The 24,390-nt window shown below is 46.0% G+C and overlaps 2 protein-coding genes and 1 long non-coding RNA gene across 9 annotated transcripts in view; 2 read left to right on the forward strand and 1 right to left on the reverse strand.

The window, feature by feature from the left end:
• LOC143503280 (uncharacterized) overlaps positions 1 to 1,666 on the reverse strand; it is a 5,011-nt gene extending 3,345 nt beyond the window's left edge. The window contains exon 1 of the long non-coding RNA XR_013127203.1: positions 1,405 to 1,666. This is a non-coding gene — a long non-coding RNA (uncharacterized LOC143503280). The remainder of the gene's footprint in view (positions 1 to 1,404) is intronic.
• eps8l1a (EPS8 signaling adaptor L1a) overlaps positions 1 to 4,310 on the forward strand; it is a 9,973-nt gene extending 5,663 nt beyond the window's left edge. Inside the window, exons 11-15 of one of the 3 annotated variants that reach the window (XM_076995604.1) lie at positions 18 to 152; positions 349 to 475; positions 716 to 881; positions 3,411 to 3,543; positions 3,937 to 4,308. In XM_076995604.1, the coding sequence (XP_076851719.1) occupies positions 18 to 152; positions 349 to 475; positions 716 to 881; positions 3,411 to 3,543; positions 3,937 to 4,023 (648 nt within the window). In that variant the 3' untranslated portion in view covers positions 4,024 to 4,308. Of the gene's footprint in view, positions 1 to 17; positions 153 to 348; positions 476 to 715; positions 882 to 3,410; positions 3,544 to 3,936 lie in introns of all 3 variants that reach the window. The other 2 variants (XM_076995619.1, XM_076995614.1) reach the window with 2 other exon arrangements.
• Positions 4,311 to 4,548: 238 nt separating this feature from the next.
• On the forward strand, positions 4,549 to 18,457 carry LOC143503217 (uncharacterized). 5 transcript variants are annotated; one of them, XM_076995584.1, is made up of 24 exons: positions 4,549 to 4,666; positions 4,911 to 5,068; positions 5,287 to 5,364; positions 5,458 to 5,523; positions 5,631 to 5,782; positions 6,424 to 6,505; positions 9,567 to 9,855; positions 10,165 to 10,438; positions 10,834 to 10,945; positions 11,134 to 11,199; positions 11,301 to 11,357; positions 11,516 to 11,584; positions 11,675 to 11,764; positions 11,866 to 11,975; positions 12,203 to 12,659; positions 12,806 to 15,127; positions 15,687 to 15,834; positions 16,601 to 16,697; positions 16,887 to 17,049; positions 17,134 to 17,265; positions 17,444 to 17,530; positions 17,746 to 17,806; positions 17,883 to 17,977; positions 18,067 to 18,457. In XM_076995584.1, exons 2-24 carry the CDS (start codon positions 4,952 to 4,954, stop codon positions 18,136 to 18,138), a joined length of 5,196 nt encoding a protein of 1,731 aa, XP_076851699.1. In that variant the 5' UTR covers positions 4,549 to 4,666; positions 4,911 to 4,951; the 3' UTR covers positions 18,139 to 18,457. The 5 variants fall into 5 exon arrangements, with proteins under 5 accessions (XP_076851699.1, XP_076851701.1, XP_076851705.1 ...); XM_076995586.1 differs by having other exon boundaries at positions 17,749 to 17,806; XM_076995590.1 differs by having other exon boundaries at positions 17,158 to 17,265.
• Positions 18,458 to 24,390: the final 5,933 nt, after the last annotated feature.

Raw genomic sequence — 24,390 nt, forward strand, 5'->3', positions numbered from 1 at the left:
TTATCTCTCATTCTCAGGTGGTAGAATCCGCTAATCGGTGGTGGAAATGTAAGAACAATTATGACCAGATTGGTTTTGTTCCATCCAACATCCTGGAGCCTATCAACCACACAGAAACTGATTCAAGTGTACAAATGCGCAAACTGCCCAAGGTGAGGTGTGCATACACAAACACACACGCAGACATATATACACACTCACACACACTTATATGTGGATGGGGAGATATACAGAATTTAAGAAATTGTAGTGAACTTCACAAGGTTTCCAGATAAATTATTTTGAATATATTTTGAATATCGGAGCAGAGACATATATGTATATGTATATATCTGATTTGTGTTGAAGGTTCCTCTGTCTCCCCCGGGAGGAGGCCGGTTCTCTTATGCAGAACCCAGTTCCATAGGGGAAAGCCACACCCACACAGAGCCCCGCCCCGTTAGCATGCCACCAATGGGAAATGACGGAGGGAAAGGTAACACTTATTCCTGGGTGTTTGTGTTGCCTGAGTGTCACTCAGCTCCAGGTCTGCAGAACCGGCACTCATGTGACTCTGCAAGCATCTTCTATCCATTAATAACCGGCTTAATAAAATGTATTTAAAATGAAGAAGAAAACATTTATTCAGATGTATTTGGATGTTTGGTTCTGTATGTATGGTTCTGAAGTTAATTGACTGTAGATCAGAGCTCTTTTGTCTCTTTCTGTTTCTAAGTAATGCGTGTGAATAATGAGCTTGTTCAGCGGCTGGCCAATGGGAAGCAAGGATCTATGCGGCCTCTAGTTATCAACAGAGCCAGTGAGAGCTCCGCCCCTCTCAACTACCACTCCCCCCCAGCTGAGGTGCAGAACTGGCTGAGAGCCAAAGGCTTCAGTGATCTGTGAGTCTTAAACACACTAATAATCTTGTAATTATTGTCAGGGTTCGACCCAGGCGCGTGCCTCCTGCTGCCACTAGGCGGAGCACGCGAGCTACAACCAGGGGCAATCAAGCCCAATAGATTGCAGCTGTAAGCAGCCTATTTAATACAAGCGACTTCAGCAACTCATTGCTGAAATTGTTTGTTGTTCTGTGCACTCACAGCCTAAGCCAGTTTCTCTTGCCTTCGTGCTATTTCTACGTTTCTCTCGTTCTCTTGTTTCTCTCCTGAGCGTTCTTGTTTGTTTTCCCTTTTGTCTTTTCCTCTCTGTTCTACGTCGGTTTGTTCTCCAGTGTTCTGGTTGCCAGACTGGCAGGTAACCAGGTAGAAGCTGTAGGTCTTGTTACCAAAGCTTCATCTTTTGTTTCTTATTTTTTCTCCTCCCTCTCTGACACGTTGAGGCTTTCTCCGTGTGATTTTCGTTTTCCCCGTTTTTTCCTTATTAGACGTTTCCGTTCCGCGTGTTTTTTGTTTGTTTACTTACCTGGTCTGTACAGACGTCGAGCTTCTCCGTGTCGTTCTTCTGTTGTTTCCCTCTGGGTTTTTTGTTTTCGTTTTTCCCGCATTCGCGGAGGTTTCAGTTGGCTGTTTTTTGCCGTTCGTTTTAGTGGGTCGCGTTTGAGTCCTCACCACGTTTAAACCAACGCGTCACCGCCGCGATCGGTGGCGACGCGTAACAATTATAATATCTGCACATGTACACTCGTGCACTGCTAGATTGACTGATCCTCTCCTTGATGTGTAACTCATGCCGAGTTGTGGGAGTGACACCATAAACAATTACACACAATGACATCTTACTGTAATAGTTGTCTGTTAAAAGTGAAAGTCATGCATTCAAATGTGGTTCATATATTCCCCAAGATTCCAATATTCCCCAATATTCAGAGTTAGAACTCCCAAATAATCCAGCACACATATCCAGACCTCTCACCCCTTTCACTGTTAGTAAACATGCGTTCTCAGTATCTCACAAACATGCATTTTCTTATTTAGTTTCAAAGTATTTACAATATGATTTACTCAAAAATACAAATACATTTATGTATATGAAGGACTGAAGTAATATTATCTCAAGGTCATGACTGAATACATCTGTGACAGAGAAGATAATTCTGTATGAGATATTCTATTCAAACACTACACTTACATTTAATTAATTGCCAAAAGAAAAATTAATCACTGGTGTATCATTTCTCAAGTACTCAAGTATTCAAGGATTTGTCAGCGAAGAACCACAGTGTGACAGGCACTGAAGTATAAAACAAGAAGGAAGCGATCATGCCAGGGAAAAGAGGGGAATTAATGGATAAAGTGCACAAACTAAAATCCCTTGTACAAACACAAGACATCTATAGACAGACAAACGACCCTCATGTGTCGGGTATCCTAATGGGTCCCACCCACCTGAGGTTTAAACACAACGAAAACAACAGGACATCATGAAATACTGACGCTGCAGACGGGGGCAGCCAGCAGGGGGCCTCCGTACTGTGACACACAGATCAGATATTTATGGTATTTAACCTTTACATTAAAATGACATTAGCATGCTAAATATGCTTTAAATAGACCTTCATTCATTTGGGCATTTAAAAATACAAATTTCCATAATTCCTAATATTATTGGTTTTATTAAGTAGAATTCAGAACAGTATATGTATGTGTATGGTTTTTCGTTGGTAGGGCTCAGCTCGTGTGAAATCAGGGTAACATTGCCAACAGCAGGAACCTCCTTGTTACGGTCCCCCACCGTCTAGGTACTGAGGGAGTACATTATAAATAACGGCAAAGAAAAACGGGTAATGAAATGAATAAAAGTGATGTTTATTGCGTACATACAACTGGGGTTGTGGCGTTGGAAATCGGCAGCTCCAAAAGAACAAAAACAACAAAACCTTCCCGTCAACGCAAAATACCTTACCTACACACACACACAAAGAAAAACACAAAACTCACCTAACTACCTACCTACAACAATACAACAATAAAACAAACGTCAAAGAGAGCACCGACTCCCCCCATTCTCCTAATACACTCTACAATTATAACTAGATGGAAATGGATATAGATATAAATATAGTTGTGTATCTAATCGTATCAAGGGCAACCAACACAATATAAACAAACTCCCAGCATAAAGCAAGTCTGGCAAAGGGGCGGTATAAGCGCCGCCATCATCCAGGGCTCCGGTGGCTTTATACAGGCCAAAGGCCAATCAGGAACAACTTGCATGCGTAGCCAACTCGTAACCCAGGTGGACCGACTTGACGGATGATCAGGGGCGGAGCCAAACCTGCAAAACACACATAACCCACAAACGACCACGCAGGGTCGTAACACTCCTCTTAATTACAGTGAAGTCAAAGTCCAAAGTCTCCAAAAGCATAAATAATGAAGTAAAATATGAATATGCAAATAATTCAGTTGCTCTTATATACTCCATATGATTATTTAGAGCCTCTCTCTCCCTCTGTCTCTCTCCCTCAGCACAGTGAACAATCTGGGCATTCTTAGTGGAGCTCAGCTCTTCTCTTTGAATAAGGAGGAGCTTTGTACAGTTTCTCCTCAAGAGGGCGCCAGAGTTTACAGCCAGATCATGGTGCAGAAAGCAACTCTTCAGGTAAACGTCACACACACTTGTGCACCTGCAACTTAAAAAAGAGCTATAAGTAATTTTACCACTAGAAAAAAGCAAATATTTCTGAAAGTGTGTGTTCATTATTTTTAGCTTTTTCTGTAAGGTAAGCTTGTTTCAGATGAAGAATCAAGTGCTATGTGTCCTCAAATGAACCACTACACGCTCCATAGAGTGGGCCATATGTTTAAAACAGACGGAGACGGAGACAAAATCCTGAAACATCCTAGTCACCATTAGAATAACTGAAAAATGACTTCTTGGTGTGTTAAAATAAAAAATCACAAATATTACAAACTTGAATCTTTAAAGTTATCAGACTTATTTCTCTCTCTCTCTCTCTCTCTCTCTCTCTCTCTCTCTCTCTCTCTCTCTCAGAGTGTCAGAAAATCCTCCGAGCTAGAAAATGTGATGAAGAAACAGAAAATGAAAGTGGATCTTAACATGGATGCAGGACAATTTTAAAACCACATACACGGAGAGAGAGAGAGAGAGAGAAAGAGAGAGAGAGAGAGAGAGAGAGAGAGACAGAGAAATTCACATTTGGAATGTTGTGTTAGTATATAGTAGTATATAGTATATTTTCTGTTGTTTCTGTACATGTTCAGTATATTTCATTCCCAGTAGCCTACTTGGCTGTTATATTCTCATCGTTTTCATGTATCTCATGTGGATGAAACTGCACTGACAACAATAGCATCATGTTGAAACTGTTGAATTCAATTAAAATCTAATGTTAAACCAATGGCAGTTGCAAAATTTTCAATTACATTTGAGGCATTGAAAAACGAGGCAGTGCTTTGCTGTGTTCTAAATTTATTTTTACACTGTAACAATGAGTCTTCATAAAATAAGACTTCGTGTTGATCAAGTTGATCTAAAAAATGTCTCCCCACATTTTGTTAATGGACCAGCTTTCTTGGGAATCTTCCTGTGACGCATGGGATATTTTCTTGTTAATTAAATGGAATTTAATTTGCATGTATTTAATTTGCATGCACTTTCCTACCTCAGTTTGACGTTCTCTGACGTAAACGGAAGGGTCACTTAACAAGCGGTAGACTTGAATTTGTCACCTGCGGCATTTCGGAAAGAGGATGACAGACGGGTGATTTTGAGATTAATTTAATTACTCAACACATCTAATTTTTAAAATCAGCTCATTGGGTGTATTTGTTCTGACTAGCTTTCTCTGTTTCTTCCATTGCTGTAAAAGCGCTAAGGAACTGGGCACGAAGCACTCGCGTGCTCCAAACTGATATCCGATATCTTCTGATAAACACTTCTGAAAATAACAATCCGGAAATAATGCGGCGACATTTAGTCTGGCTGTTTTTGGTTCTATATTTCAGCGCGCTAAAATAAGCACTCGAAAAACCGTGAAGTCTTCAGTATGCTCTCGCGGAGAGAAAACCGCTGTCGCCGCTTCCAGGCCAATGTTTTTAACAAGAGTAAATGTCAAAACTGCTTCAAGCCTGTAGATTCACACACACTCAGTGAATCCGATGGGGTAAGAGTTGGTCCTGATTCCTCCCGAGCTTTTCAGAATTACCAAGCATAGTATTGTGAAAATTGAAGTCTCTCTCTCTCTCTCTCTCTCTCTCTCTCTCTCTCTCTCTCTCTCTCTCTCTCTCTCTCTCTCTCTCTCTCTCTCTCTCTCTCTCTCTCTCTCTCTCTCTCTCTCTCTCTCTCTCTCTCTCTCTCTCTCTCTCTCTCTCTCTCTCTCAGACAAAACCTGTAAAGGCAGGATGGCTCCTCCTCGCTCCTGAGGGCATTAACTTTATCAGTCCTGCCCATAAGAAAAGGGTACCGTGCTTTAGTTTGTTGGTGGATATTGGACTACGTGTTCTATCGTTCCAGCCACATCTGGTATTCATGTAACTTTTATGTATCTCACAGAAATGGCAGCGGAGGTTTTTTACCCTATATGAACACGGGCTACTGTGCTACGCCCTGGATGAGATGGTAGGCTACCGTTACATTAATATTTAGATCTAGGGTTATCTAGGGTCTAACTTGCTTTTTCTATTTATCTAAAGTAAGTGTGTGTGTGTGTGTGTGTGTGTGTGTAGGCTGGCACTCTGCCCCAGGGCAGTGTGAATATGCTCCAGTGCTGTGAGGTGCTCAACGTTTCAGCACAGACTGGTTTCCCGAATAGTCTACAGCTGTGTTGCAGTGACAGAGACTACTACATAAGAACAGAGACTGGAGACAACATCACAGGGTAAAAACTCTAAACTCGTACTGCATGTCCACATTTTTGTACAGTGAGGAAAATAAGTATTTGAACACCCTGGCCTGCAATTTATTTAAAAAATCATACATTGTGATTTATGGATTTTATTTTTAGATTATGTCTTTAGATTATTTCAGACCCCTCCATGATTTCTAAGTGGGAGAACTTACAATGTCGCACGGTGTTCAAATACTTATTTTCCTCACTGTGTCATTTTAGCACATGTGGTGCAGTCAGAGGAACTGTGGAATGGAGAAACTCTTTCAGACACCTGCCCAAACAGAACAACTGCCATGTTTGTTCAGAGAAAGTCACAAAACGTCTGTTATTTTCGTGGACAAAACCCGTATAACATCTTGTCTGTCAGCGTGTACTCTGTATTTGTTTAGTCTTGTTGATTTATTTTTATTTTTTCATTTCCAGCATTTGACGGATGTTCTTGTCCTGAACAACTTACATAATTATATGTGTATGTGGTGTATATGGTTATAGTCCCAGAGAGTATGAATGGTTGTCATAGAGAGCAGCTATTTAAATAAAATGGTTGAGATGCTTATTTGAGAGAATCTGTCTACTTGTATCACAGATACAGACTCATTGCTTTAGAGATTTAACTGAGATTCTGTCAGGTGGCAAGACAACCTGATGGTTTACATGAACGCAGCGAAATCAAGCCAGAGGAAGAGGAGGAGAGGACACACACACACTCCAGTATGTACCTCCCAGTGCCCATACACACACACACTCCAGTACGTACCTCCCAGTACCCATACACACACACACTCCAGTACGTACCTCCCAGTGCCCATACACACACACACTCCAGTACGTACCTCCCAGTACCCATACACACACACTCCAGTATGTACCTCCCAGTACCCATACACACACACACACACTCCAGTACGTACCTCCCAGTGCCCATACACACACACACACACACACACACACACACACTCCAGTACGTACCTCCCAGTGCCCATACACACACACACACTCCAGTACGTACCTCCCAGTGCCCATACACACACACACTCCAGTACGTACCTCCCAGTGCCCATACACACACACTCCAGTATGTACCTCCCAGTACCCATACACACACACACACACACACACACACACACACACACACACACACTCCAGTACGTACCTCCCAGTGCCCATACACACACACACTCCAGTATGTACCTCCCAGTGCCCATACACACACACACTCCAGTATGTACCTCCCAGTGCCCATACACACACACACTCCAGTATGTACCTCCCAGTGCCCATACACACACACACTCCAGTACGTACCTCCCAGTGCCCATACACACACTCCAGTACGTACCTCCCAGTGCCCATACATATACACACACTCCAGTACGTACCTCCCAGTGCCCATACACACAAACACTCCAGTATGTACCTCCCAGTGCCCATACACACACACACTCCAGTACGTACCTCCCAGTGCCCATACACACACACTCCAGTACGTACCTCCCAGTGCCCATACATATACACACACTCCAGTACGTACCTCCCAGTGCCCATACACACACACACTCCAGTACGTACCTCCCAGTGCCCATACACACACACTCCAGTACGTACCTCCCAGTGCCCATACATATACACACACACTCCAGTACGTACCTCCCAGTGCCCATATGTTCATACATACACACACACACGCACACTCCAGTACGTACCTCCCAGTGCCCATACACACACACACTCCAGTATGTACCTCCCAGTGCCCATACACACACACACTCCAGTACGTACCTCCCAGTGCCCATACACACACACACTCCAGTACGTACCTCCCAGTGCCCATACACACACACACACTCCAGTACGTACCTCCCAGTGCCCATACATACACACACACACACTCCAGTATGTACCTCCCAGTGCCCATACACACACACACTCCAGTATGTACCTCCCAGTGCCCATACACACACACACTCCAGTATGTACCTCCCAGTGCCCATACACACACACACTCCAGTACGTACCTCCCAGTGCCCATACACACACACACTCCAGTACGTACCTCCCAGTGCCCATACACACACACACTCCAGTATGTACCTCCCAGTGCCCATACACACACACACTCCAGTACGTACCTCCCAGTGCCCATACACACACACACTCCAGTACGTACCTCCCAGTGCCCATACATACACACACACACTCCAGTACGTACCTCCCAGTGCCCATACACACACACACACACACACACTCCAGTATGTACCTCCCAGTGCCCATACACACACACACACTCCAGTACGTACCTCCCAGTGCCCATACACACACACACACTCCAGTACGTACCTCCCAGTGCCCATACACACACACACACTCCAGTACGTACCTCCCAGTGCCCATACACACACACACACTCCAGTACGTACCTCCCAGTGCCCATACACACACACACTCCAGTACGTACCTCCCAGTGCCCATACACACACACACTCCAGTACGTACCTCCCAGTGCCCATACATATACACACACACTCCAGTACGTACCTCCCAGTGCCCATACGTTCATACATACATACACACACACACACACACACGCGCACACTCCAGTACGTACCTCCCAGTGCCCATACATACACACACACACACGCGCACACACACTCCAGTACGTACCTCCCAGTGCCCATACACACACACACTCCAGTACGTACCTCCCAGTGCCCATACATACACACACACACACACACACACTCCAGTACGTACCTCCCAGTGCCCATACATACACACACACACACACTCCAGTACGTGCCTCCCAGTGCCCATACACACACACACACACACACACACACACACACACACACACACACACACACACACACACCAGTATGTACCTCCCAGATGAGCGTCTATGGTCTGTGGGAAGTGGGAGGTTCCTCATCCCCAGGAACATCACCATTTAAAAATGTGCTGGGCTCCCTCCCACTCTCATTATGATGACTTATTTACCGCTTTTATATATTGCATACATTTTATACAGCTATTTCAGATGTAGTTTTACAGATGTGCTCTTAGGTTCTCTGCAGTGCTTTACTTGTGTTATTTGTGGGTCTCGCTGTCAGGTGAGGACCTTCATACATCATTAGCACATTAGTGCAGGAGCTGATGATCCAGCTCCTGGTCTTGTGTGCTTTCATCACACTGCTGAGGTTCTGTTTAATCCCGCTGCTGCACGGGCTCTTATGTTTTCACTACTTCATCGAGCCATCGTGCTCTCACAGCATCCCCTGCCTCAGTTTGCTGACAGTCTCGATCACTGTGTGTGTGAGTGTGTGTGTGTGTGTGAGAGAGTGAGAGAGCTAACTGTCAAGAGTAAAGAGCAGTTATTCTTATTGGTCCTATGTTTTGAAATGTTTAGGATTAATTAACAGAATTAATGTCTGGAGTCTTGGCAGGATTATCAGACATTTTCTTCTGAGGGTGGGAGATGTGTAGAGGGTGAGGTCATGTGTGATCAGCAGGGACATTATTAAAGCACTTTGTGTGTGGACATTTTACTTTTCAATATGCCAAATTTAAGTTTCACTTGCAATGGAATTAACTGTTAGACTGTAAAAGGGAATTCAGAACACTCAACACCAAATTCTTATTCTGTTTCTCTCTCTCTCTCTCTCTCTCTCTCTCTCTCTCTCTCTCTCTCTCTCTCTCTCTCTCTCTCTCTCTCTCTCTCTCTCTCTCTCTCTCTCTCTCTCTCTCTCTCTCTCTCTCTCCCCCTCCCTTGACTAAGCAGGTAGCACCTGACAGAGGACCCATGTCCAGTAGCTCCAATGGTAGTCCCTGTAGCTCTAGGAAAAGTTGCTATGTGGGTTGTAGCACTGAAAGTAGCAAGAGCACTGATAGCAATAGAGTAGGTTCTCCGCCCCCTTCCTCACTAAGGGCGGGGCTTCAGGAGGATGAGGCGGGGTTTGTTTGGAGAGGAGGAGTCATACCCAGCAGCACCTCCCCCAGCACTTCCTCGGTCAGCTCCTGTCTGTCCTCGCCGCTCAGAGAGCCGCTTACTGGACCCAGCACAAGGGGTAAGAGAATTTGGAGGGTTTTTGAGCAGGGGGTGATGGTGGTAAGAGTACACAGAGAGGATTGTGGGAAGAGAGGGGGGTGGGGGGGTGGGTTTGCTGCTGGGGGAAGCACACTTTTTGTGTGTTGCTTGGTGTATTGGCACAATGTAGGTATCCACTGCTCTGTGCTGCAGAGTTGCTGGTCTGTGCTGTCTTCAAGTGTAATTGATTACTGGCTGTTTGTCTTCATGCTGTGGGTTGTTTTTCCTGACTGGCTAATGCCTTTGGGCTTAAACGCGTTAACTGTCCTCTCTGTGATTTGTCCCACAGACGGTCGGGGAGGATTTGAGAGTGGCTACTCGTCCCTGGAGAACATGAGATCTGATGAGGACTTGCAGACAGGCTTTTGCCCACATTACAGGTGTGAAGTTACTCTTGGCAGCTTGTTCACGGGCCATCCTGCCCCACCTCTCTCTGACAGCCGCTCAAAATCCTCCGGGAGGCACCGGGGTACTTCTGAAGATGTGCCCAGAGACGTAGATCCACCCAGAACACACAGCCCTGGAGGAGAGGAGGTCCGGCGTCTTTTTGGAAAACAGCGCAAGTAAGAATCCACATTAGTCAGCATTTCTAGTTCTGACATTATTGGTTATGATTATGTGAAGACCATTATGTTCTACTGTCTACAATTGGTTCTCCAGTTATGTCAACTGTCAATTGTTTGACCAACTGTCAACTGACAATCAAAATGTCCTTATAGCTGTCTTCCTGTTGGTCAATCTCACCTGCTTTTTACCATAAAGCTGCATTAACCTGTCCAATGTCCTCCATTAACCTGCCCAATGTCCTGCTACTTCATATGTTTGTGCTGGTGATTCTCGTCAGTCTTTATTTGGACACTGTGTAGGAGACACCGAGCAGCCTGCTGTTTCCAGTTGTTTGGCAGGTTAGCATCACTGTTGTGGTCCTGAAGCTGTCAAACACCGTTGTGTGTTTCAGGAGGTCTCTGCTAATGGGTCAGTTTGCAAAGGAAAATGAGGTTTATTCTTCACCTTTATCCTCCAGTTCAGAGCATGGTTGTGAAAAGAGAGCAAATCACAGCATGGTACAGGTATCCTCCACACCTACCTGAAATGGCGCGTGTGTGCGTTGAAAAGTTTTTAAATTCAGAACAAGACCACCATGAAAAATACTTTGTTGTTGTTCAGGGTGGTTGCTTTGCTTTGTGTTCTGAACTTGTGTTGGATAATCATGGATTCAATTACTGTGTTCTGTCTGCACGTGTTGGCTTGGAATCAGGAGGCCGCCTCTACCAGCCAGCGCTCCAAATCACTGGAGCGCAGACTGACAAATCCCACCCCCACCGTGAGTACTGCCAATCATGGCCCTTTCTGTGACCTCACGTGAGCCATCTGTAGGTGGGTGTGGTGGTGATGGTGATTGAGTATGATCTGTCTTTCACTTAGACTGACCTTCTGAATTTCAAAAAAGGATGGATGACCAGGCTGGGGGAAGATGGAATGGTGACTGGAAGCTCTTGCGTTCAGTTTGATTTCAGAGCAGGTGTTTGTGCCAGGAGCATGATTGTGTGTGTGTGTGTGTGTGTGTGTGTGTGTGTGTGTGTGTGTGTGTGTGTGTGTGTGTGTGTGTGTGTGTTTGTGTGCGCGTGCTTTTATACCAGTGGAAGAAGCACTGGTTTGTTCTTACTGACCAGAGTTTAAAGTTCTACCGGGACGCAGTGGCTGAAGAGGTATGTTTACATCTGATGAAAGTTTTGTTATGTTTACCCGTCCTAGCACTGCTGGGCTCATAGATCAGCTATTACTGTACGTCATCACAGGCTGCCGACTCTGATGGTGAGATTGACCTCTCCAGCTGTTATGAAATCACAGATTTTCCTGTGCAGAAAAACTATGGCTTTCAGATTCATGTGAGTACTTTTCGAATATCCATGGGTGTGTGCGAGTGTATGTATTTGTGCATGTTTTATATGTGGTTTGGGAGGTGTTATGACCTCTGTGCTTTCTCTAGACTAAAGATGGAGTTTTCACACTCTGTGCAATGACTTATGGGATACGCCGGAACTGGATCCAGGCAGTTATGAACAGTGTTCGCACGACTATTCCTCCTGACCTTATATGGTAACATCAGCCAGTCATCAGTTACTCAACACCTGACATCACATGGTTAAACACTTGTCAGTTGGACAAGCACAACTGAACCCCTGGTGTTTGTGTGATTAATACTTCGATGGTTATTCCTTCTTTTGTTGGCCATTTATTTCCTTTCTCATGCAACCTATGAAGACATTTAAAAATAGTAACTAGTATTGAGGGTTTTTTTGTTAATCTTTTTCCTTCTTTCCAAGTTCTGTCCCTCAGAATAGGAGATCTGGCCCTGGAGTTAAAAGTCCCTCCCCTTTAGACGCCTGCCAATCAGAGGAGGAGAAATGGAGCCGCATCGCCAAATGGCGCAAAGAGGGGCGTTACAAAACCTTTGATTGGGCAGAGTTCAGTCACAGGCAGCTAAAAAGGAAGGAGTTTAGTAGACAGGCGGCAAAAGGATCAGAGCCTATTCATAGAGAGATTGTCCCTCCTGCACCTGAAGAGCCTATTGCAATCTTGATCAGAGAGGTGCAGGTCCAATCAGAAAAGACTTGCCTTCAGAAAGACAGTTTACAGGCTCACTGTGTGACACAGGACGCCGGCCCGCCCAACAGCTCGTCAGTCATCATGGCAACATCCAGTCGTGTTCCTCCAGACTCCAGTGGAGAGGAGAGACAGGTTGCCTGTGGGGATTGTTTCCATGATGTTTATAATGCACAGGTAAGAACACTACTGAGAGAGGAGACACTGGTCCTCCCGTCCAGGGTGGGACACGCGGGTCCTTATAGGGCCTTATGGGGGAGTGGAATACTGTCTGAATAAAAAAACTGGTACAGTATTGTTAACTGTAGCTTCTGTCTTTACAGGTGAAGCCGTCCTCCATGCCATTGCTAGGCTCCCTGTGTTCATCCTCCGCTCAGACTGAGTGGCAGTGGGAGGAAGAGCTGCAGTCCATCTGCAACAACCTGAAGGCGGAGCTTGAGAGAAGTGGGAGGGAGTTCAGGGTCTCTGAGGCCCGCCTCCAGGCCGAGCTGCAAAACAGTCAGGATCGCCTCCGTGAGGCAGAGTCGAGATTACAGCAGTCGGAGGCGAGCTTGCAGGAGCGGGTAGACATGCTGGAAGAAGTGAGGCGTTGTTTGGAAGAGGCGAAGGGCCGTCTGAAAGCTACGCAGGAGACGCAGGCAGTCAAAGATGTTCGCCTGCAGAGACAGATGCGCCTTCTGCAGGAGAGTCAGGAGCTGGAGAGGAGGAGCCTCGGCGATAGCCTTGACCAATCAGAGAGGCGCGTGCTGGAGCTGGAAGAACGGCTCCAGCAGACGGAGGCGGCGTTGCGGGACACGTCCGTGAGCGTGGCGGACTTGCGCAGGACCAGCGAGGAGCTGCGGGTCCAGCTGGACGAGTCCGAGCGTGAGCGGGGCCGTCTGCAGCTGCGTCTCCGTGGCGAGGAGACTCAGTACTACGACATGGAGCACGACTACGAGCGAGTGTGCGAGGAGCTGCAGTGTGTGCGTGGTGCTTTGCAAGACTGCGAGAGGAGCTGGGAGGAGCGCTTGAGCACGCGGCTGGACCAGCAGCAGCGGGAGCTGGACAGGAAGGAGCGACAGCTGCAGGAGCTCACGCTCAAAATGGCCGCCTTGGGCCTCGGTACCATGGAGACGGAGGTCAGACTGAAGGAGGGCCACGCTGAGCCGCACGGCCTGCTGGGAAGTACGGATGATGGGGAGAAGATGGGACCCAGCATGCCGGGTGATTCGGAAACACAAACGGGCACTCGGGAAGATTCCCAGCGCGTGATCTCAGTGATTCATGCGCTGGAGACCAAACAGTGCCACACGGAGGAGAAACTGTGGGAGATCACCCTGCGCCTACAGCAGCAGGACCTCCAGGATGAGGAGGGAGCTTCTGCTAGGGAGAACTCGCTCTGGGACACACTGACGCCTGCCACGTCCCCCACACCTGCCACGCCTCCCGGTGCCTATCCCTCACAACGTAGCTCGGAGGAAAAGAGTAGTCAAGCTTTGTGTGGGCTTCTGGGAGTCCCACTGGAGAGCACCGCAGCTAATGCTGAAGTCCTGTTAGAAAATGACGGGGAGAGCCCAGCGAGGCGTGGTGCTCTGGGGGTGACGCCCAGGCTGCTGGCCCTGGAGGCACTGGTTATCCAGAAGATGGCATCTGCACTAGAGCATCCAAGCAGAGAGCTGATTCAAAGACTGTCGGATATGCAGGTGCAGGCCCAGCACCTCGGAGAGGTCCAGCGTGGAACTCTTGAGGGAAGAACTCTGGAGAAACTCTCTCTGTTCTCCACTGCTCTTCTGCAGGAGGCTGCTGACACACTGGGAGAGCATGACATCTACAGCCTGTGTGTGAGGGCGGAGCTGGCCTACCATACGTACACGCTCTGTGCTGCCGCCCAGGCCTTGCCAGGTGCCAGTGGGGACATGGAGCCCCGCCCGGCTGACCAGGCCCTGCAGCACGATCAGCTCGGCGTCGGCCCACAGGCGGAGCTCCGTACGAGCGACCCTGGGCTCGAGGGCACAGGCAGGGAGAGCCTGGTGGCGGAGCTGCGCGCTCAGGCCCAGACGCTTCAGTCCCTGTCCTTACACCTGCAGCCTGAGCCCAAACACGTGGATGTGCCAGCCGAGCTTCCTCCTCCCGCGCTGCAGATGGCGCTGTTCCGGGCCACTCTGACCTATGTGACCAGTCGCGCTCGAATGGCTCTGCAGCAGGAGGAATGCTCCCGGCAGGCGCGGCGGAACCGGGCCATGTGTGAGTGCAGTGCCGAGCGCAGCAGATCGGATGCGCTGTTTTACAAGCAGGCACAGAGCTATGAGGAGAAACTGCGTGAGAGTCAACAGGCTATAGAAAGGGCGGAGCTCGGGCTCGTCTCCGCTGAGGCCAACGCTCAGATGAAGGACCGTGAAGTGCAAAGGCTGGAGGTGGAGTTTAATGAGAAGATCCATGGACTTCAGCAAATCCATGAAGAGGAGATGGAGCGACTTCATTGCTACTACAGCAAGAGTGCTGAACAAGAGGTCACAACCTCAGAGTTCAGCAGAGCAGGTGGGGACGTTCCTGTGGCCGGTTCTACAGAGCAAACCGGGGACGATAAACCCTCGCAGGAGGAGTGTGACTGCAGTGAGGTGAACTCCCTCAGACTTGCCTACGAGCAGAAACTGGAGACCCTCAAGGTACTTAAATACATACTCGTGCACACGCATGCACTCACACACACTCTTGCACACACCACATGCATGCAACGAGACTCATTCATGTCCGTGTGTGTTCATGTGCACATAGACACGTGTGTGTACATTGTGAACATGTCTCTGTGTGTGTTCATGCGTGCATACATGCGTGTGTTCACGCCTGTGCACATACACAGCACACTGCTGCTATTCTATAGCAATAATTTGAGGTTCTTGTGAGCTTTAGACGGCAGGTAGATGCTCTCCAAATATAGTTCACATTACACACTGGGGAAAATGTATGACATTATTTCCACACAGCGTGCGGTACATCAGCACCATCACTGGTGCAAAGAGACATTTGTGTAAAACAGCAACAATTTAGAAGGTGATATACTAAGGCTTTGCGGATGTTACTACAGAGACACACTGTTCCCGCATCATCACTTCCAGTGACTCGGATCATAGTAAAATCACTGCAGCTGTTCCTACTACAGAGAATTTCAGGCCTTAGCCACATACAGCTAATTGACTTGCTGAGATTTGTGTGTATGTGTGTTAGGCTACGTGTGAACTAGGCTTTAGCAGCATGGAGCAGAACCATCAGAGGGTAATTAAGGAGGTGCAGCGACAGCACCAGATGGAGGTGGAGCGCTTGAGGGAGGAGCAGGAGAGAGCGCTGCAGGAGGAAGCCGACGCCACCATCGCCGGTGTTTATGCTGCCATTACAATACTGCCAGCCTACATGCTCTAACTTTACAATACTGCCAGCCTACATGCTCTAACTTTACAATACTGCCAGCCTACAGGCCCTAACTTTACAATACTGCCACCCTACAGGCCCTAACTTTACAATACTGCCAGCCTACATGCTCTAACTTTACAATACTGCCAGCCTACATGCTCTAACTTTACAATACTGCCAGCCTACATGCTCTAACTTTACAATACTGCCAGCCTACATGCTCTAACTTTACAATACTGCCAGCCTACATGCTCTAACTTTACAATACTGCCAGCCTACATGCTCTAACTTTACAATACTGCCACCCTACAGGCCCTAACTTTACAATACTGCCACCCTACCTACAGGCCCTAACTTTACAATACTGCCACCCTACCTACAGGCCCTAACTTTACAGTACTACAGCACTGTACCATACCCGGCCCTCCATACCCTAACTGTACAATACTGCACACCCTAACGCTACATACCCTGTACCACAGCACTACCTCTGTGCTATTTGATACAGTATCAAGATAGAAAACTTGAAAAGCAGAGAGCATGTACATCTCTAATAGTGCATGTGCATTTTATTGCAGAGCCTACAGTCAGTCAACACAGCAGAAATAGCCGCGTGCCTCTGTGTCCTGTTTGAGATGTAAAACTGAGTTAGCTGGAAATGCTCTCCTTTCCGAGTTTATGTTGTGGTTTGTTTGTCCTGTGGGCTCATGTTTGCGTGTGCTCATGTCCAGCCATTGAGGCCATATACAGAGCTCATAAAGAGGAGCTGGAGAGATGTCAGATGGCCCAGAAGAGTGGAGCAACTCCACACCTCAGCCAGCAGCACCAGTGAGTGTGAGCGTGCACCATGTGAGCGTGTGGGCCTTTGTCTACATTAATATTCTTTCTTTCCTGTTTTTGTAAGGCATATATCAAAATATCTTATCACTTTATGCAATATTATTTAACACCATTTGAAAGTGCTTCATAAATTCAGATGGAATTCAGGGGTGTGTGTGTGTGTGTGTGTGCGCGCAGTGGTGAGGAGCTTGAAGACTTGCACAGGGAGTTGGAAGTACTCTCCCAGCAGTATTCTCAGAAATGTCTGGAGAACGCTCACCTGAGGCGAGCCGTGGAGACGGAAAGAGAGACCCTCATCTCCACTGTGAGAGAGATCCAGGACCTCCGTACACACAATCAGGTGACACACACACACACACGTGCACAATCTGCCTGCCAAGACACACACCTCCACACATGCAGTCACTGATTCCATGCAGTAAAGTCTCTGTGTACGTGTACCGAGCAGGAAGTGAGTATGCGTGTGCTAGCTGATCTCTCGCTGGTGCAGCCGTATGTGGTTGGAGGCATGGGGCCCACACGGTGCTCTGAGGGCAGAGACGTGCACCAGCTGGAGGTAAAAGCGCTCGTACCCCCATCACAGCACACACCTCCATCACACCCCCCATCACATCCCCATCATGGCGCTCACAGCACCCACACCTCCATCACAGCACTCGCACCTCCATCACCGCTGATGAAGATTTAAGGATTATTAAAGCAGTAAAAACGTGTGTGTGTGCGCGCGCATGCAGGTGATTGTGCGGGTGAAGGAGTCAGAGATTCAGTGTCTAAAGCAGGAGATCAAATCACTGAAGGAGGAGCTGCAGTCCGCACACAAAGTAACACACTCATGCTACTCACACTTCTGCTGTTTACACTCCTGCTGTTCACACTGAAGTGTTCGCTGCTATGAAGGGAATTCTCTCTCTCTCTCTGTGTGTGTGTGTGTGTGTGTGTGTGTGTGTGTGTGTGTGTGTGTGTGTGTGTGTGTGTGTGTGTGTGTGTGTGTGTGTGTGTGTGTGTGTGTGTGTGTGTGTGTGTGTGGCATTCTAAGAAGCTTCTGAATGAGCTGAGCAACAGAGCTGCACCTTCACAGCCGCGGAGTAACAGACCTGGTAAGCAAATGACCACATGAGCTCGTACGCGTCTGTCCAAATGAACGCTCAGACTTTACTGATGTGTGCACTGCAGATCTGATGAAGTCCAGAAGTAATCCTGAACTTGTGAAGGACCAGTTCACACTGGTGAAGGACCAGTCCAAGAGAAAACTGATGACACGGTCCAAGGTTAGAGCTCTGCCGATTGTGGGCCAGTGACGCGTGTCAGTAGCTGCACACTTACATGATCTTAACTGTGTCTCCATCTCTATTCTCAGAGTCTAATGGATGGTGTGTCTGTTCAGGAGAGAATGAAGCTTTTTCAGTCTGATGACAGTAGAAAGATGTGAGTGAGTGTGTGTGTGTGCGCGTGTGTGAATACTCTGTTCTCATGACTGTTTGTCTCTCTCTCTCTGTTGTTTTATAAAGGTTTCATATGTATTACACAGTGGTAACTGGTGTGTGTGTGTGTGTGTGTGTGTGTGTGTGTGTGTGTGTGTGTGTGTGTGTGTGATATCCGTTAACTTGGCAGTCCTGTGTGTCGTCATGTTTGATGAATGGTCAGTGCCGTCATCACTGGGTTTATATTTTATATTTATAACTGTTTTAGATTTTAAAGCTAAACACCTGCTTGCTTTACCTTGATGTATGTTAATAAAATCAAGATGTTTTAAACTATTTTGTCAGTTTTTGTGTTACTACGTTATTCCACAATGCTTAAATGTTTTTATGAATCATCTAGGCCAGGTGAATTCAGTAGTTCTTGCTGGTTTCAGTGGTTTGTCTCTGCTGTTGTGACATGTTCAGAGCCCATGGGCAAGGAAATTAGACTGGCATTCTGGGTCAGGCAACCTGATTGGATGGGACAGATGCATAACGCTTGATGTCTAAACTTGGTCTTCTGATCTCATGTTCAAAAAGCTGTTGCTGAGTACAATTATATGTTAAACCAAAATGAGAATAAATGAAAATTAAAAACTAACCAACATCCCTCCGCCAGGTGATTGAAGGTTCAATGGAGTGCAGTAGTGTGCGGTCTGTACTGGTGTCCTTATGTGCTCCCTGTTATCACGGTCGGGTAGGCCTTCTAGTGGTATGTCTGAAGATTTGTGAAGAGGTTTTATAGCTAGTCGTTACTCGTTAAGGCTAGGAATTGACCCTACAGCTACTGGATTATTGTGTGTCCAAATTACAGGCTGCCATATTACCCTGATTTTGGTTCTCGCTGTAATTTCCATTTTTGTCCAATAGATGTCATCCTGTATCGCAAATAGAAAGGAAATAAAGGCCATTACACATGTTAGATTCAAGAGTTTGTCATATGCACAGCCAAAGAAGCAGTTACAATGTACAATGAAATTGGTGATCTGCACTACTAAAATTTACAATACAAGTATTAATGGGTGGGGGGGGTATAAATATAAATACACTATATTGCCAAAAGTATTCACTCACCCATCCAAATAATCGGAATCAGGTGTTCCAATCATGTCTGTGGCCACAGGTGTATAAATTTTTTACAAACATTTGTGAAAGAATGGGTTGCTCTCAGGAGCTCAGTGAATTGGAACTGTGATAGGATGCAACCTGTGCAACAGATCCAGTCATGAAATTTCCTCGCTCCAAAATATTACATAGTCGAATATCAGCTGTATTATTAGAAAAAGGAAGTGTTTGGAAACGACAGCTACTCAGCCATGTACTGGTAGGCCACGTAAACTGAAGAGTGGAGTCAGCAGATGCTGAAGAGCATAGTGTGAAGAGGTCACCAACTTTATGCAGTCAATCACTATAGAGATCCAACCTCCATGGTTCCTTCAGATTAGTTCAAGAACAGTGCACATGGAATGGACAGCTTCATGGAATGGGTTTTCGTGATCAAGCAGCAGCATCCAAGCCATACATCACCAAGTGCAATGCAAAGCGCCGGATGCAGTGGTGTAAAGCATGCTGCCACTGGACTCTAGAGCAGTGGAGGCACGTTCTCTGGAGTGACGAATCGCGCTTCTCCATCTGGCAATCTGATGGACGAGTCTGGACGATGAGTTTGGTGGCTGCCAGGAGAACGGTACTTGTCTGACTGCAATGTGCCAAGATTAAAGTTTGGTAAAGGGCGGATTATGGTATGGGGTTGTTTTTTCAGGAGCTGAGCTTGGCCCCTTAGTTCCTGTGAAAGTGACTTTTGGCCAATTCCATGCTCCCAACATTGTGTGAACAGTTTGGAGCTGTTCTCTTCCTCTCTCTTCCAACATGACTGCACTGCACAAAGCAAGGTCCTTAAAGACATGAATGGCAGAGTCTAGTGTGGGTGAACTTGACTGGCCTGCACAGAGTCCTGACCTCAACCCGATTGAACACCATTGGGATGAATCAGAGTGGAGACTGAGCCAGTCCTTTTGACCTCACAAATGCACTTCTGGAAAAATGGTCAAAAATCCCCATTAACACACTTCTAAACCTTGTGAATAGATTTCCCTGAAGAGCTGAAGCTGGACCAACGTTATTTTGAACCCTATGCATTAAGAATGGGATGTCAAATTAGCTCAAATGTGAGTCAAGAAAGGTGAGCAAATACTTTTGTCAATATAGTGTATGTAAATTTATGTATGAGAAAGGAATCTACACAGTGTGTATGATGTAGATAATTCTAAGATGCATTGTACTTGGGTATAGGAGCATAATTCAAGTATAAAAGCCACAGTAGCAGAGCATATGTACAGTGCTATATGTATAGTGTACTATATAAATGCAAATGGCAAAATGTGCTGTTTTATACTGTGTAAAAGCTAAACTGAGACTCAAAAATAAAAACGTGTTTTATCATATGTTTAAAAATAGTTTCCGTGTGTTTTTATAGGGTCTGTCTGTTACGACGTGCTGTGCTAGTTACTTGTGTCTGAGAACCTTTAATAACTAATGAAATTGTTTCATTGTTGACAGTACTCATAGTTCATGTAATGGAAAAACATGATAATCTAGGGGCATAAGATGATGTAGTTCTGTAGAAGTGAACCAGCTGCTGTATGGAAGTGTGGACACATGTCTGTGGTGTTTGATGTAAAAGCAGCTCGGTCCTCATGGTCCAGTGTGTGCTCCACCCTCGTTTCCTTCTTGATAAAGAGGTGACCTTTAAGGGGACTGTGTGTTTTGTGGAGGGTTGGATCAAATATTGGGGCCCCTCTCGTTAACATAAGACTAGTTCTAGCACTGCAAACCCTGATGTTTGCTTTACTCTGAAACAGCTGCCTGTGTTCATAAAGTAAGTGTGGGCTTAATGGCTCGGTCTTGGTGTGCTGCTCCAGGGCCCACACCTTCAGCTCTGACATTTCTTGTCACTGCTCTGAGATATGCGGCTTCATGTCCAGCCCTGTAACTCCAGACCTTTTAACTTGAAGTTGTCACGCAACCTAACAGGCTCATAACCAGGCTAATAACCAGGCTTGACCAGGTGTTTGTGTGAATTAAAGACAGAACAAAACCAGCCACACTTCAAACTCCTGTAGGAGCCAAACAGTTGTGGTGTCCGGTTTCACCAGAGGTGGAACCCCCCCCCCACCCCCCAACACCTCCCAACACACCCAACACACCCCAACATCTCCAACATCCCCCAACAACCTCCCTTGAGTCTTCGTTCCTCTCAAGGTTTCATGCTCATCAATCAATCAATCAAAGTTTATTTGTATAGCGCTTTTAACAACTCAAGTTGTCGCAAAGCAGCTTTACAGGATTTACAAGGTTACCTAGGAGCATGCTCATGCTCCTAGGGAAATTTTCATTGCCACTGACGACAATGAAAGTATATATGCAATATAATATAGTATTATATTACATAATATAGTATTATGCAATGTTTTAGTTGTGTAATTGTGTTATGTGCATATAGTATTAGTTAGTAATCAGTCTTTGTCATAAGAAGCTTAGCCATGCTATGGGCAGTTGCTGGGTGTCACTAGACTAAGAGTGTTTTGGTTATGAAACTGTGGTTTTTCTGACCACATCTCATCTGTATCACCTTTCTGTGAACTGTGTGTGGGTCTAGTGTGAGCAACTCTTATGCACACAAAGTATTTGTTTGTTGTCATTGAACTAGTGTAAATAAAGTGAAAATTAAAACGAAGAATTGTTTAGCTTTCAGCGGACATGCTACAACAGCAGAACCCACACAAGTGAGATGGCCCACCACTCATTTTGCCTGGAAAAACCTTCATTCCAACCATCTGCTGGCTGGAATAACTGAGTGACAGCAGAGAGACTAGAGTGACAGGCTAATGAAGGTCCTTAACATCAAGCCTCAATCAGTGTGAGGTGATTCTGGATAGCATAGGAAATTTGTACATCTTCAGAACCATAATTACATGTTTTAGGAATCTGTAGAAAAAAACGAAGACTCCTGCTGTCCAGGTAAGCGTGGGAGAGTCTGGTTCATGTGTTCATCTCTGTGGGTATCTCATATCCCTCTGCTTTTAATTGCGTACTTTACATCATGCATTCGACAGCACTGCGGAAATACAGACTTCTGTTCACTTTATTCATCACTATTTGTTATGACTGTTTTTTTAGACCATCAACTTCACTTCATTGTGATCTAAAAATGGGCCTATGTTCCAACTGGTGTGAGACGTGCAGACGACTCATTTGACCTCTCCACACATCCAGTGTAAGAATACACCAGAGCAAAGTCACGGGGAGCTGGCCTCTTCATCACTCCTCTCATCAGAACTCAGATGAGACTGAATGTTGGCCAGGACATAGGAATCTGTACTCTGACCATTTTAAACACAGGAGGAACCCTGCACCTCCTGTCTGTCTAATGCCTCAGAGTGAGACCTCAGATTGGGGAATGTAGTGTTTCAATTTTAAAATCAATGCCCAAGCCTGGCTCCTGTGATATGGCTCAGAGACTGTATATTAAAATGATAACAGATCTGAACTGTTCAAATGCCCAGTACCAAATACTCTGAACCCTTGTGACATGTGCAGGTGCAGACGTAGGCCTCTGAGCACGCTTCATTCATGTCTCATTCATCCTAAACATTTTGGTGTGGCCCCATCACGAGTCTCTGGCTGTGATGCAGACAGAAGCCTCACTGAACGTGATGTGTGTATCAGTGTCACACTGGATCTACGGAAATAGCCACACCTGGAAGGGTGCCATGGCAACTGTTCAAAGCCACTAGTGGTATCGGAGGGTTGTGTTCCCTCAAGATGCATACCAAATAATATGTGTGTGTGTGTGTAAGCATATATATGTAATGCTGCTGATTCAAGCATAAGAGGAGAACCACAGTGGTTCTGTTTTAACATGCTTCCTCTTAGCACAAGAGTCCCAGGTTTGTGTTCGACATTCCATGTTCCTCACATGTTTGTGTGGGTTTCCTCCAGGGTCTCCAATTTCCTTCCACAGTCCAAAGACATGGAGGCTAGGTCACTTGGTCACTCTAAAATTGTTGTGGGTGTGTCGGTGTGTGGGTGTGTATGGGGGTGTTCTCTTTTCCTTGTGCTCAGTGCAGTCCTCCAGGGGGTTGTGGTTTTTGATTGAGAGTGTGTTGTGTGTGATTGGCTGCTGTGTCTCACCAGTGTGTGCTGATTGGATGTAAAAGCTGAATATAGATTATATATTGGCTCAGGGTTTGCCCTCGTGAGCTAAATGTAGTGTGACCCTCCACTACTCATCTGTACTTGCTACACCTGTCCTCAGCTCTGGACCCCACCACTGCATTCTGTTACCCCTCACCACCCCTCATTGGAGGCTTCTGTTACCACTCACGACCCCTCAGTGGAGACTTCTGATCCCTCAGTGGAGGCTTCTGTTATCCCTCACCACCCTCACCATGTTGCTGTCACCAGATATTCTTACCTAAAGAATACCACTTCATATCCCAGAATAACATTTCAAAATTCAGTTGATTATCTTTCAATCCCTTCAAATTTTAAAGAGTTGACCTGGTGATATTTAAATCTGCAAGTCAGCAATCTTTGTGTTACTAGTTTTACTTTACAGTTTGTTTTGGCCAGTGTGTTCTGCTAAAGTTTTCGTCAAGTACAGGGTAAGTGTAACAAATTCAGAATATCAGATTATTTAGACTATAGGAAATGAAAGCAAGACAGTGGAAATGTCCCAGAGTCCTATTGGCCATAAAGCAGAATTTCTCTAGAATTCATGTCTATAAATGTCATTCCAAACGTGCCCAAAATGTAATGAGTCACACTGTGGGAAGAGTGGGTGGAGGGGGTTTCCGAGGTCCGTTGCTACTGGAATGCTAACAAAACTGAACTTGTCATGCGAGGTTCTTACAGTTTCATTCCTCATTCAGCTTTAGACCCACACAATAAACATACTGTGTGAGGGTCCAGGACTCTGGAAGTGTAAGGCAAGAAGAGTGGAGAGTTTATAAAGAAACAACGAACATTGCTTTAATAATAACTTTAGTTACGTTTTGCAGTTGGTTAAGAAAAAGTTAGCAACAATATATCACACTGCAAAAGTGCAAAAACATTATTACAATAAATATAAAGCTTCTATATTTACATATAAATAAAAAATACTTTAAGTTAAATATAGATAAGAACAGCACAAGTATGAAATATAGCAAATAACAAAT

This window comes from Brachyhypopomus gauderio, chromosome 2, assembly GCF_052324685.1.
Source record: "Brachyhypopomus gauderio isolate BG-103 chromosome 2, BGAUD_0.2, whole genome shotgun sequence".
NCBI lineage: Eukaryota > Metazoa > Chordata > Actinopteri > Gymnotiformes > Hypopomidae > Brachyhypopomus > Brachyhypopomus gauderio.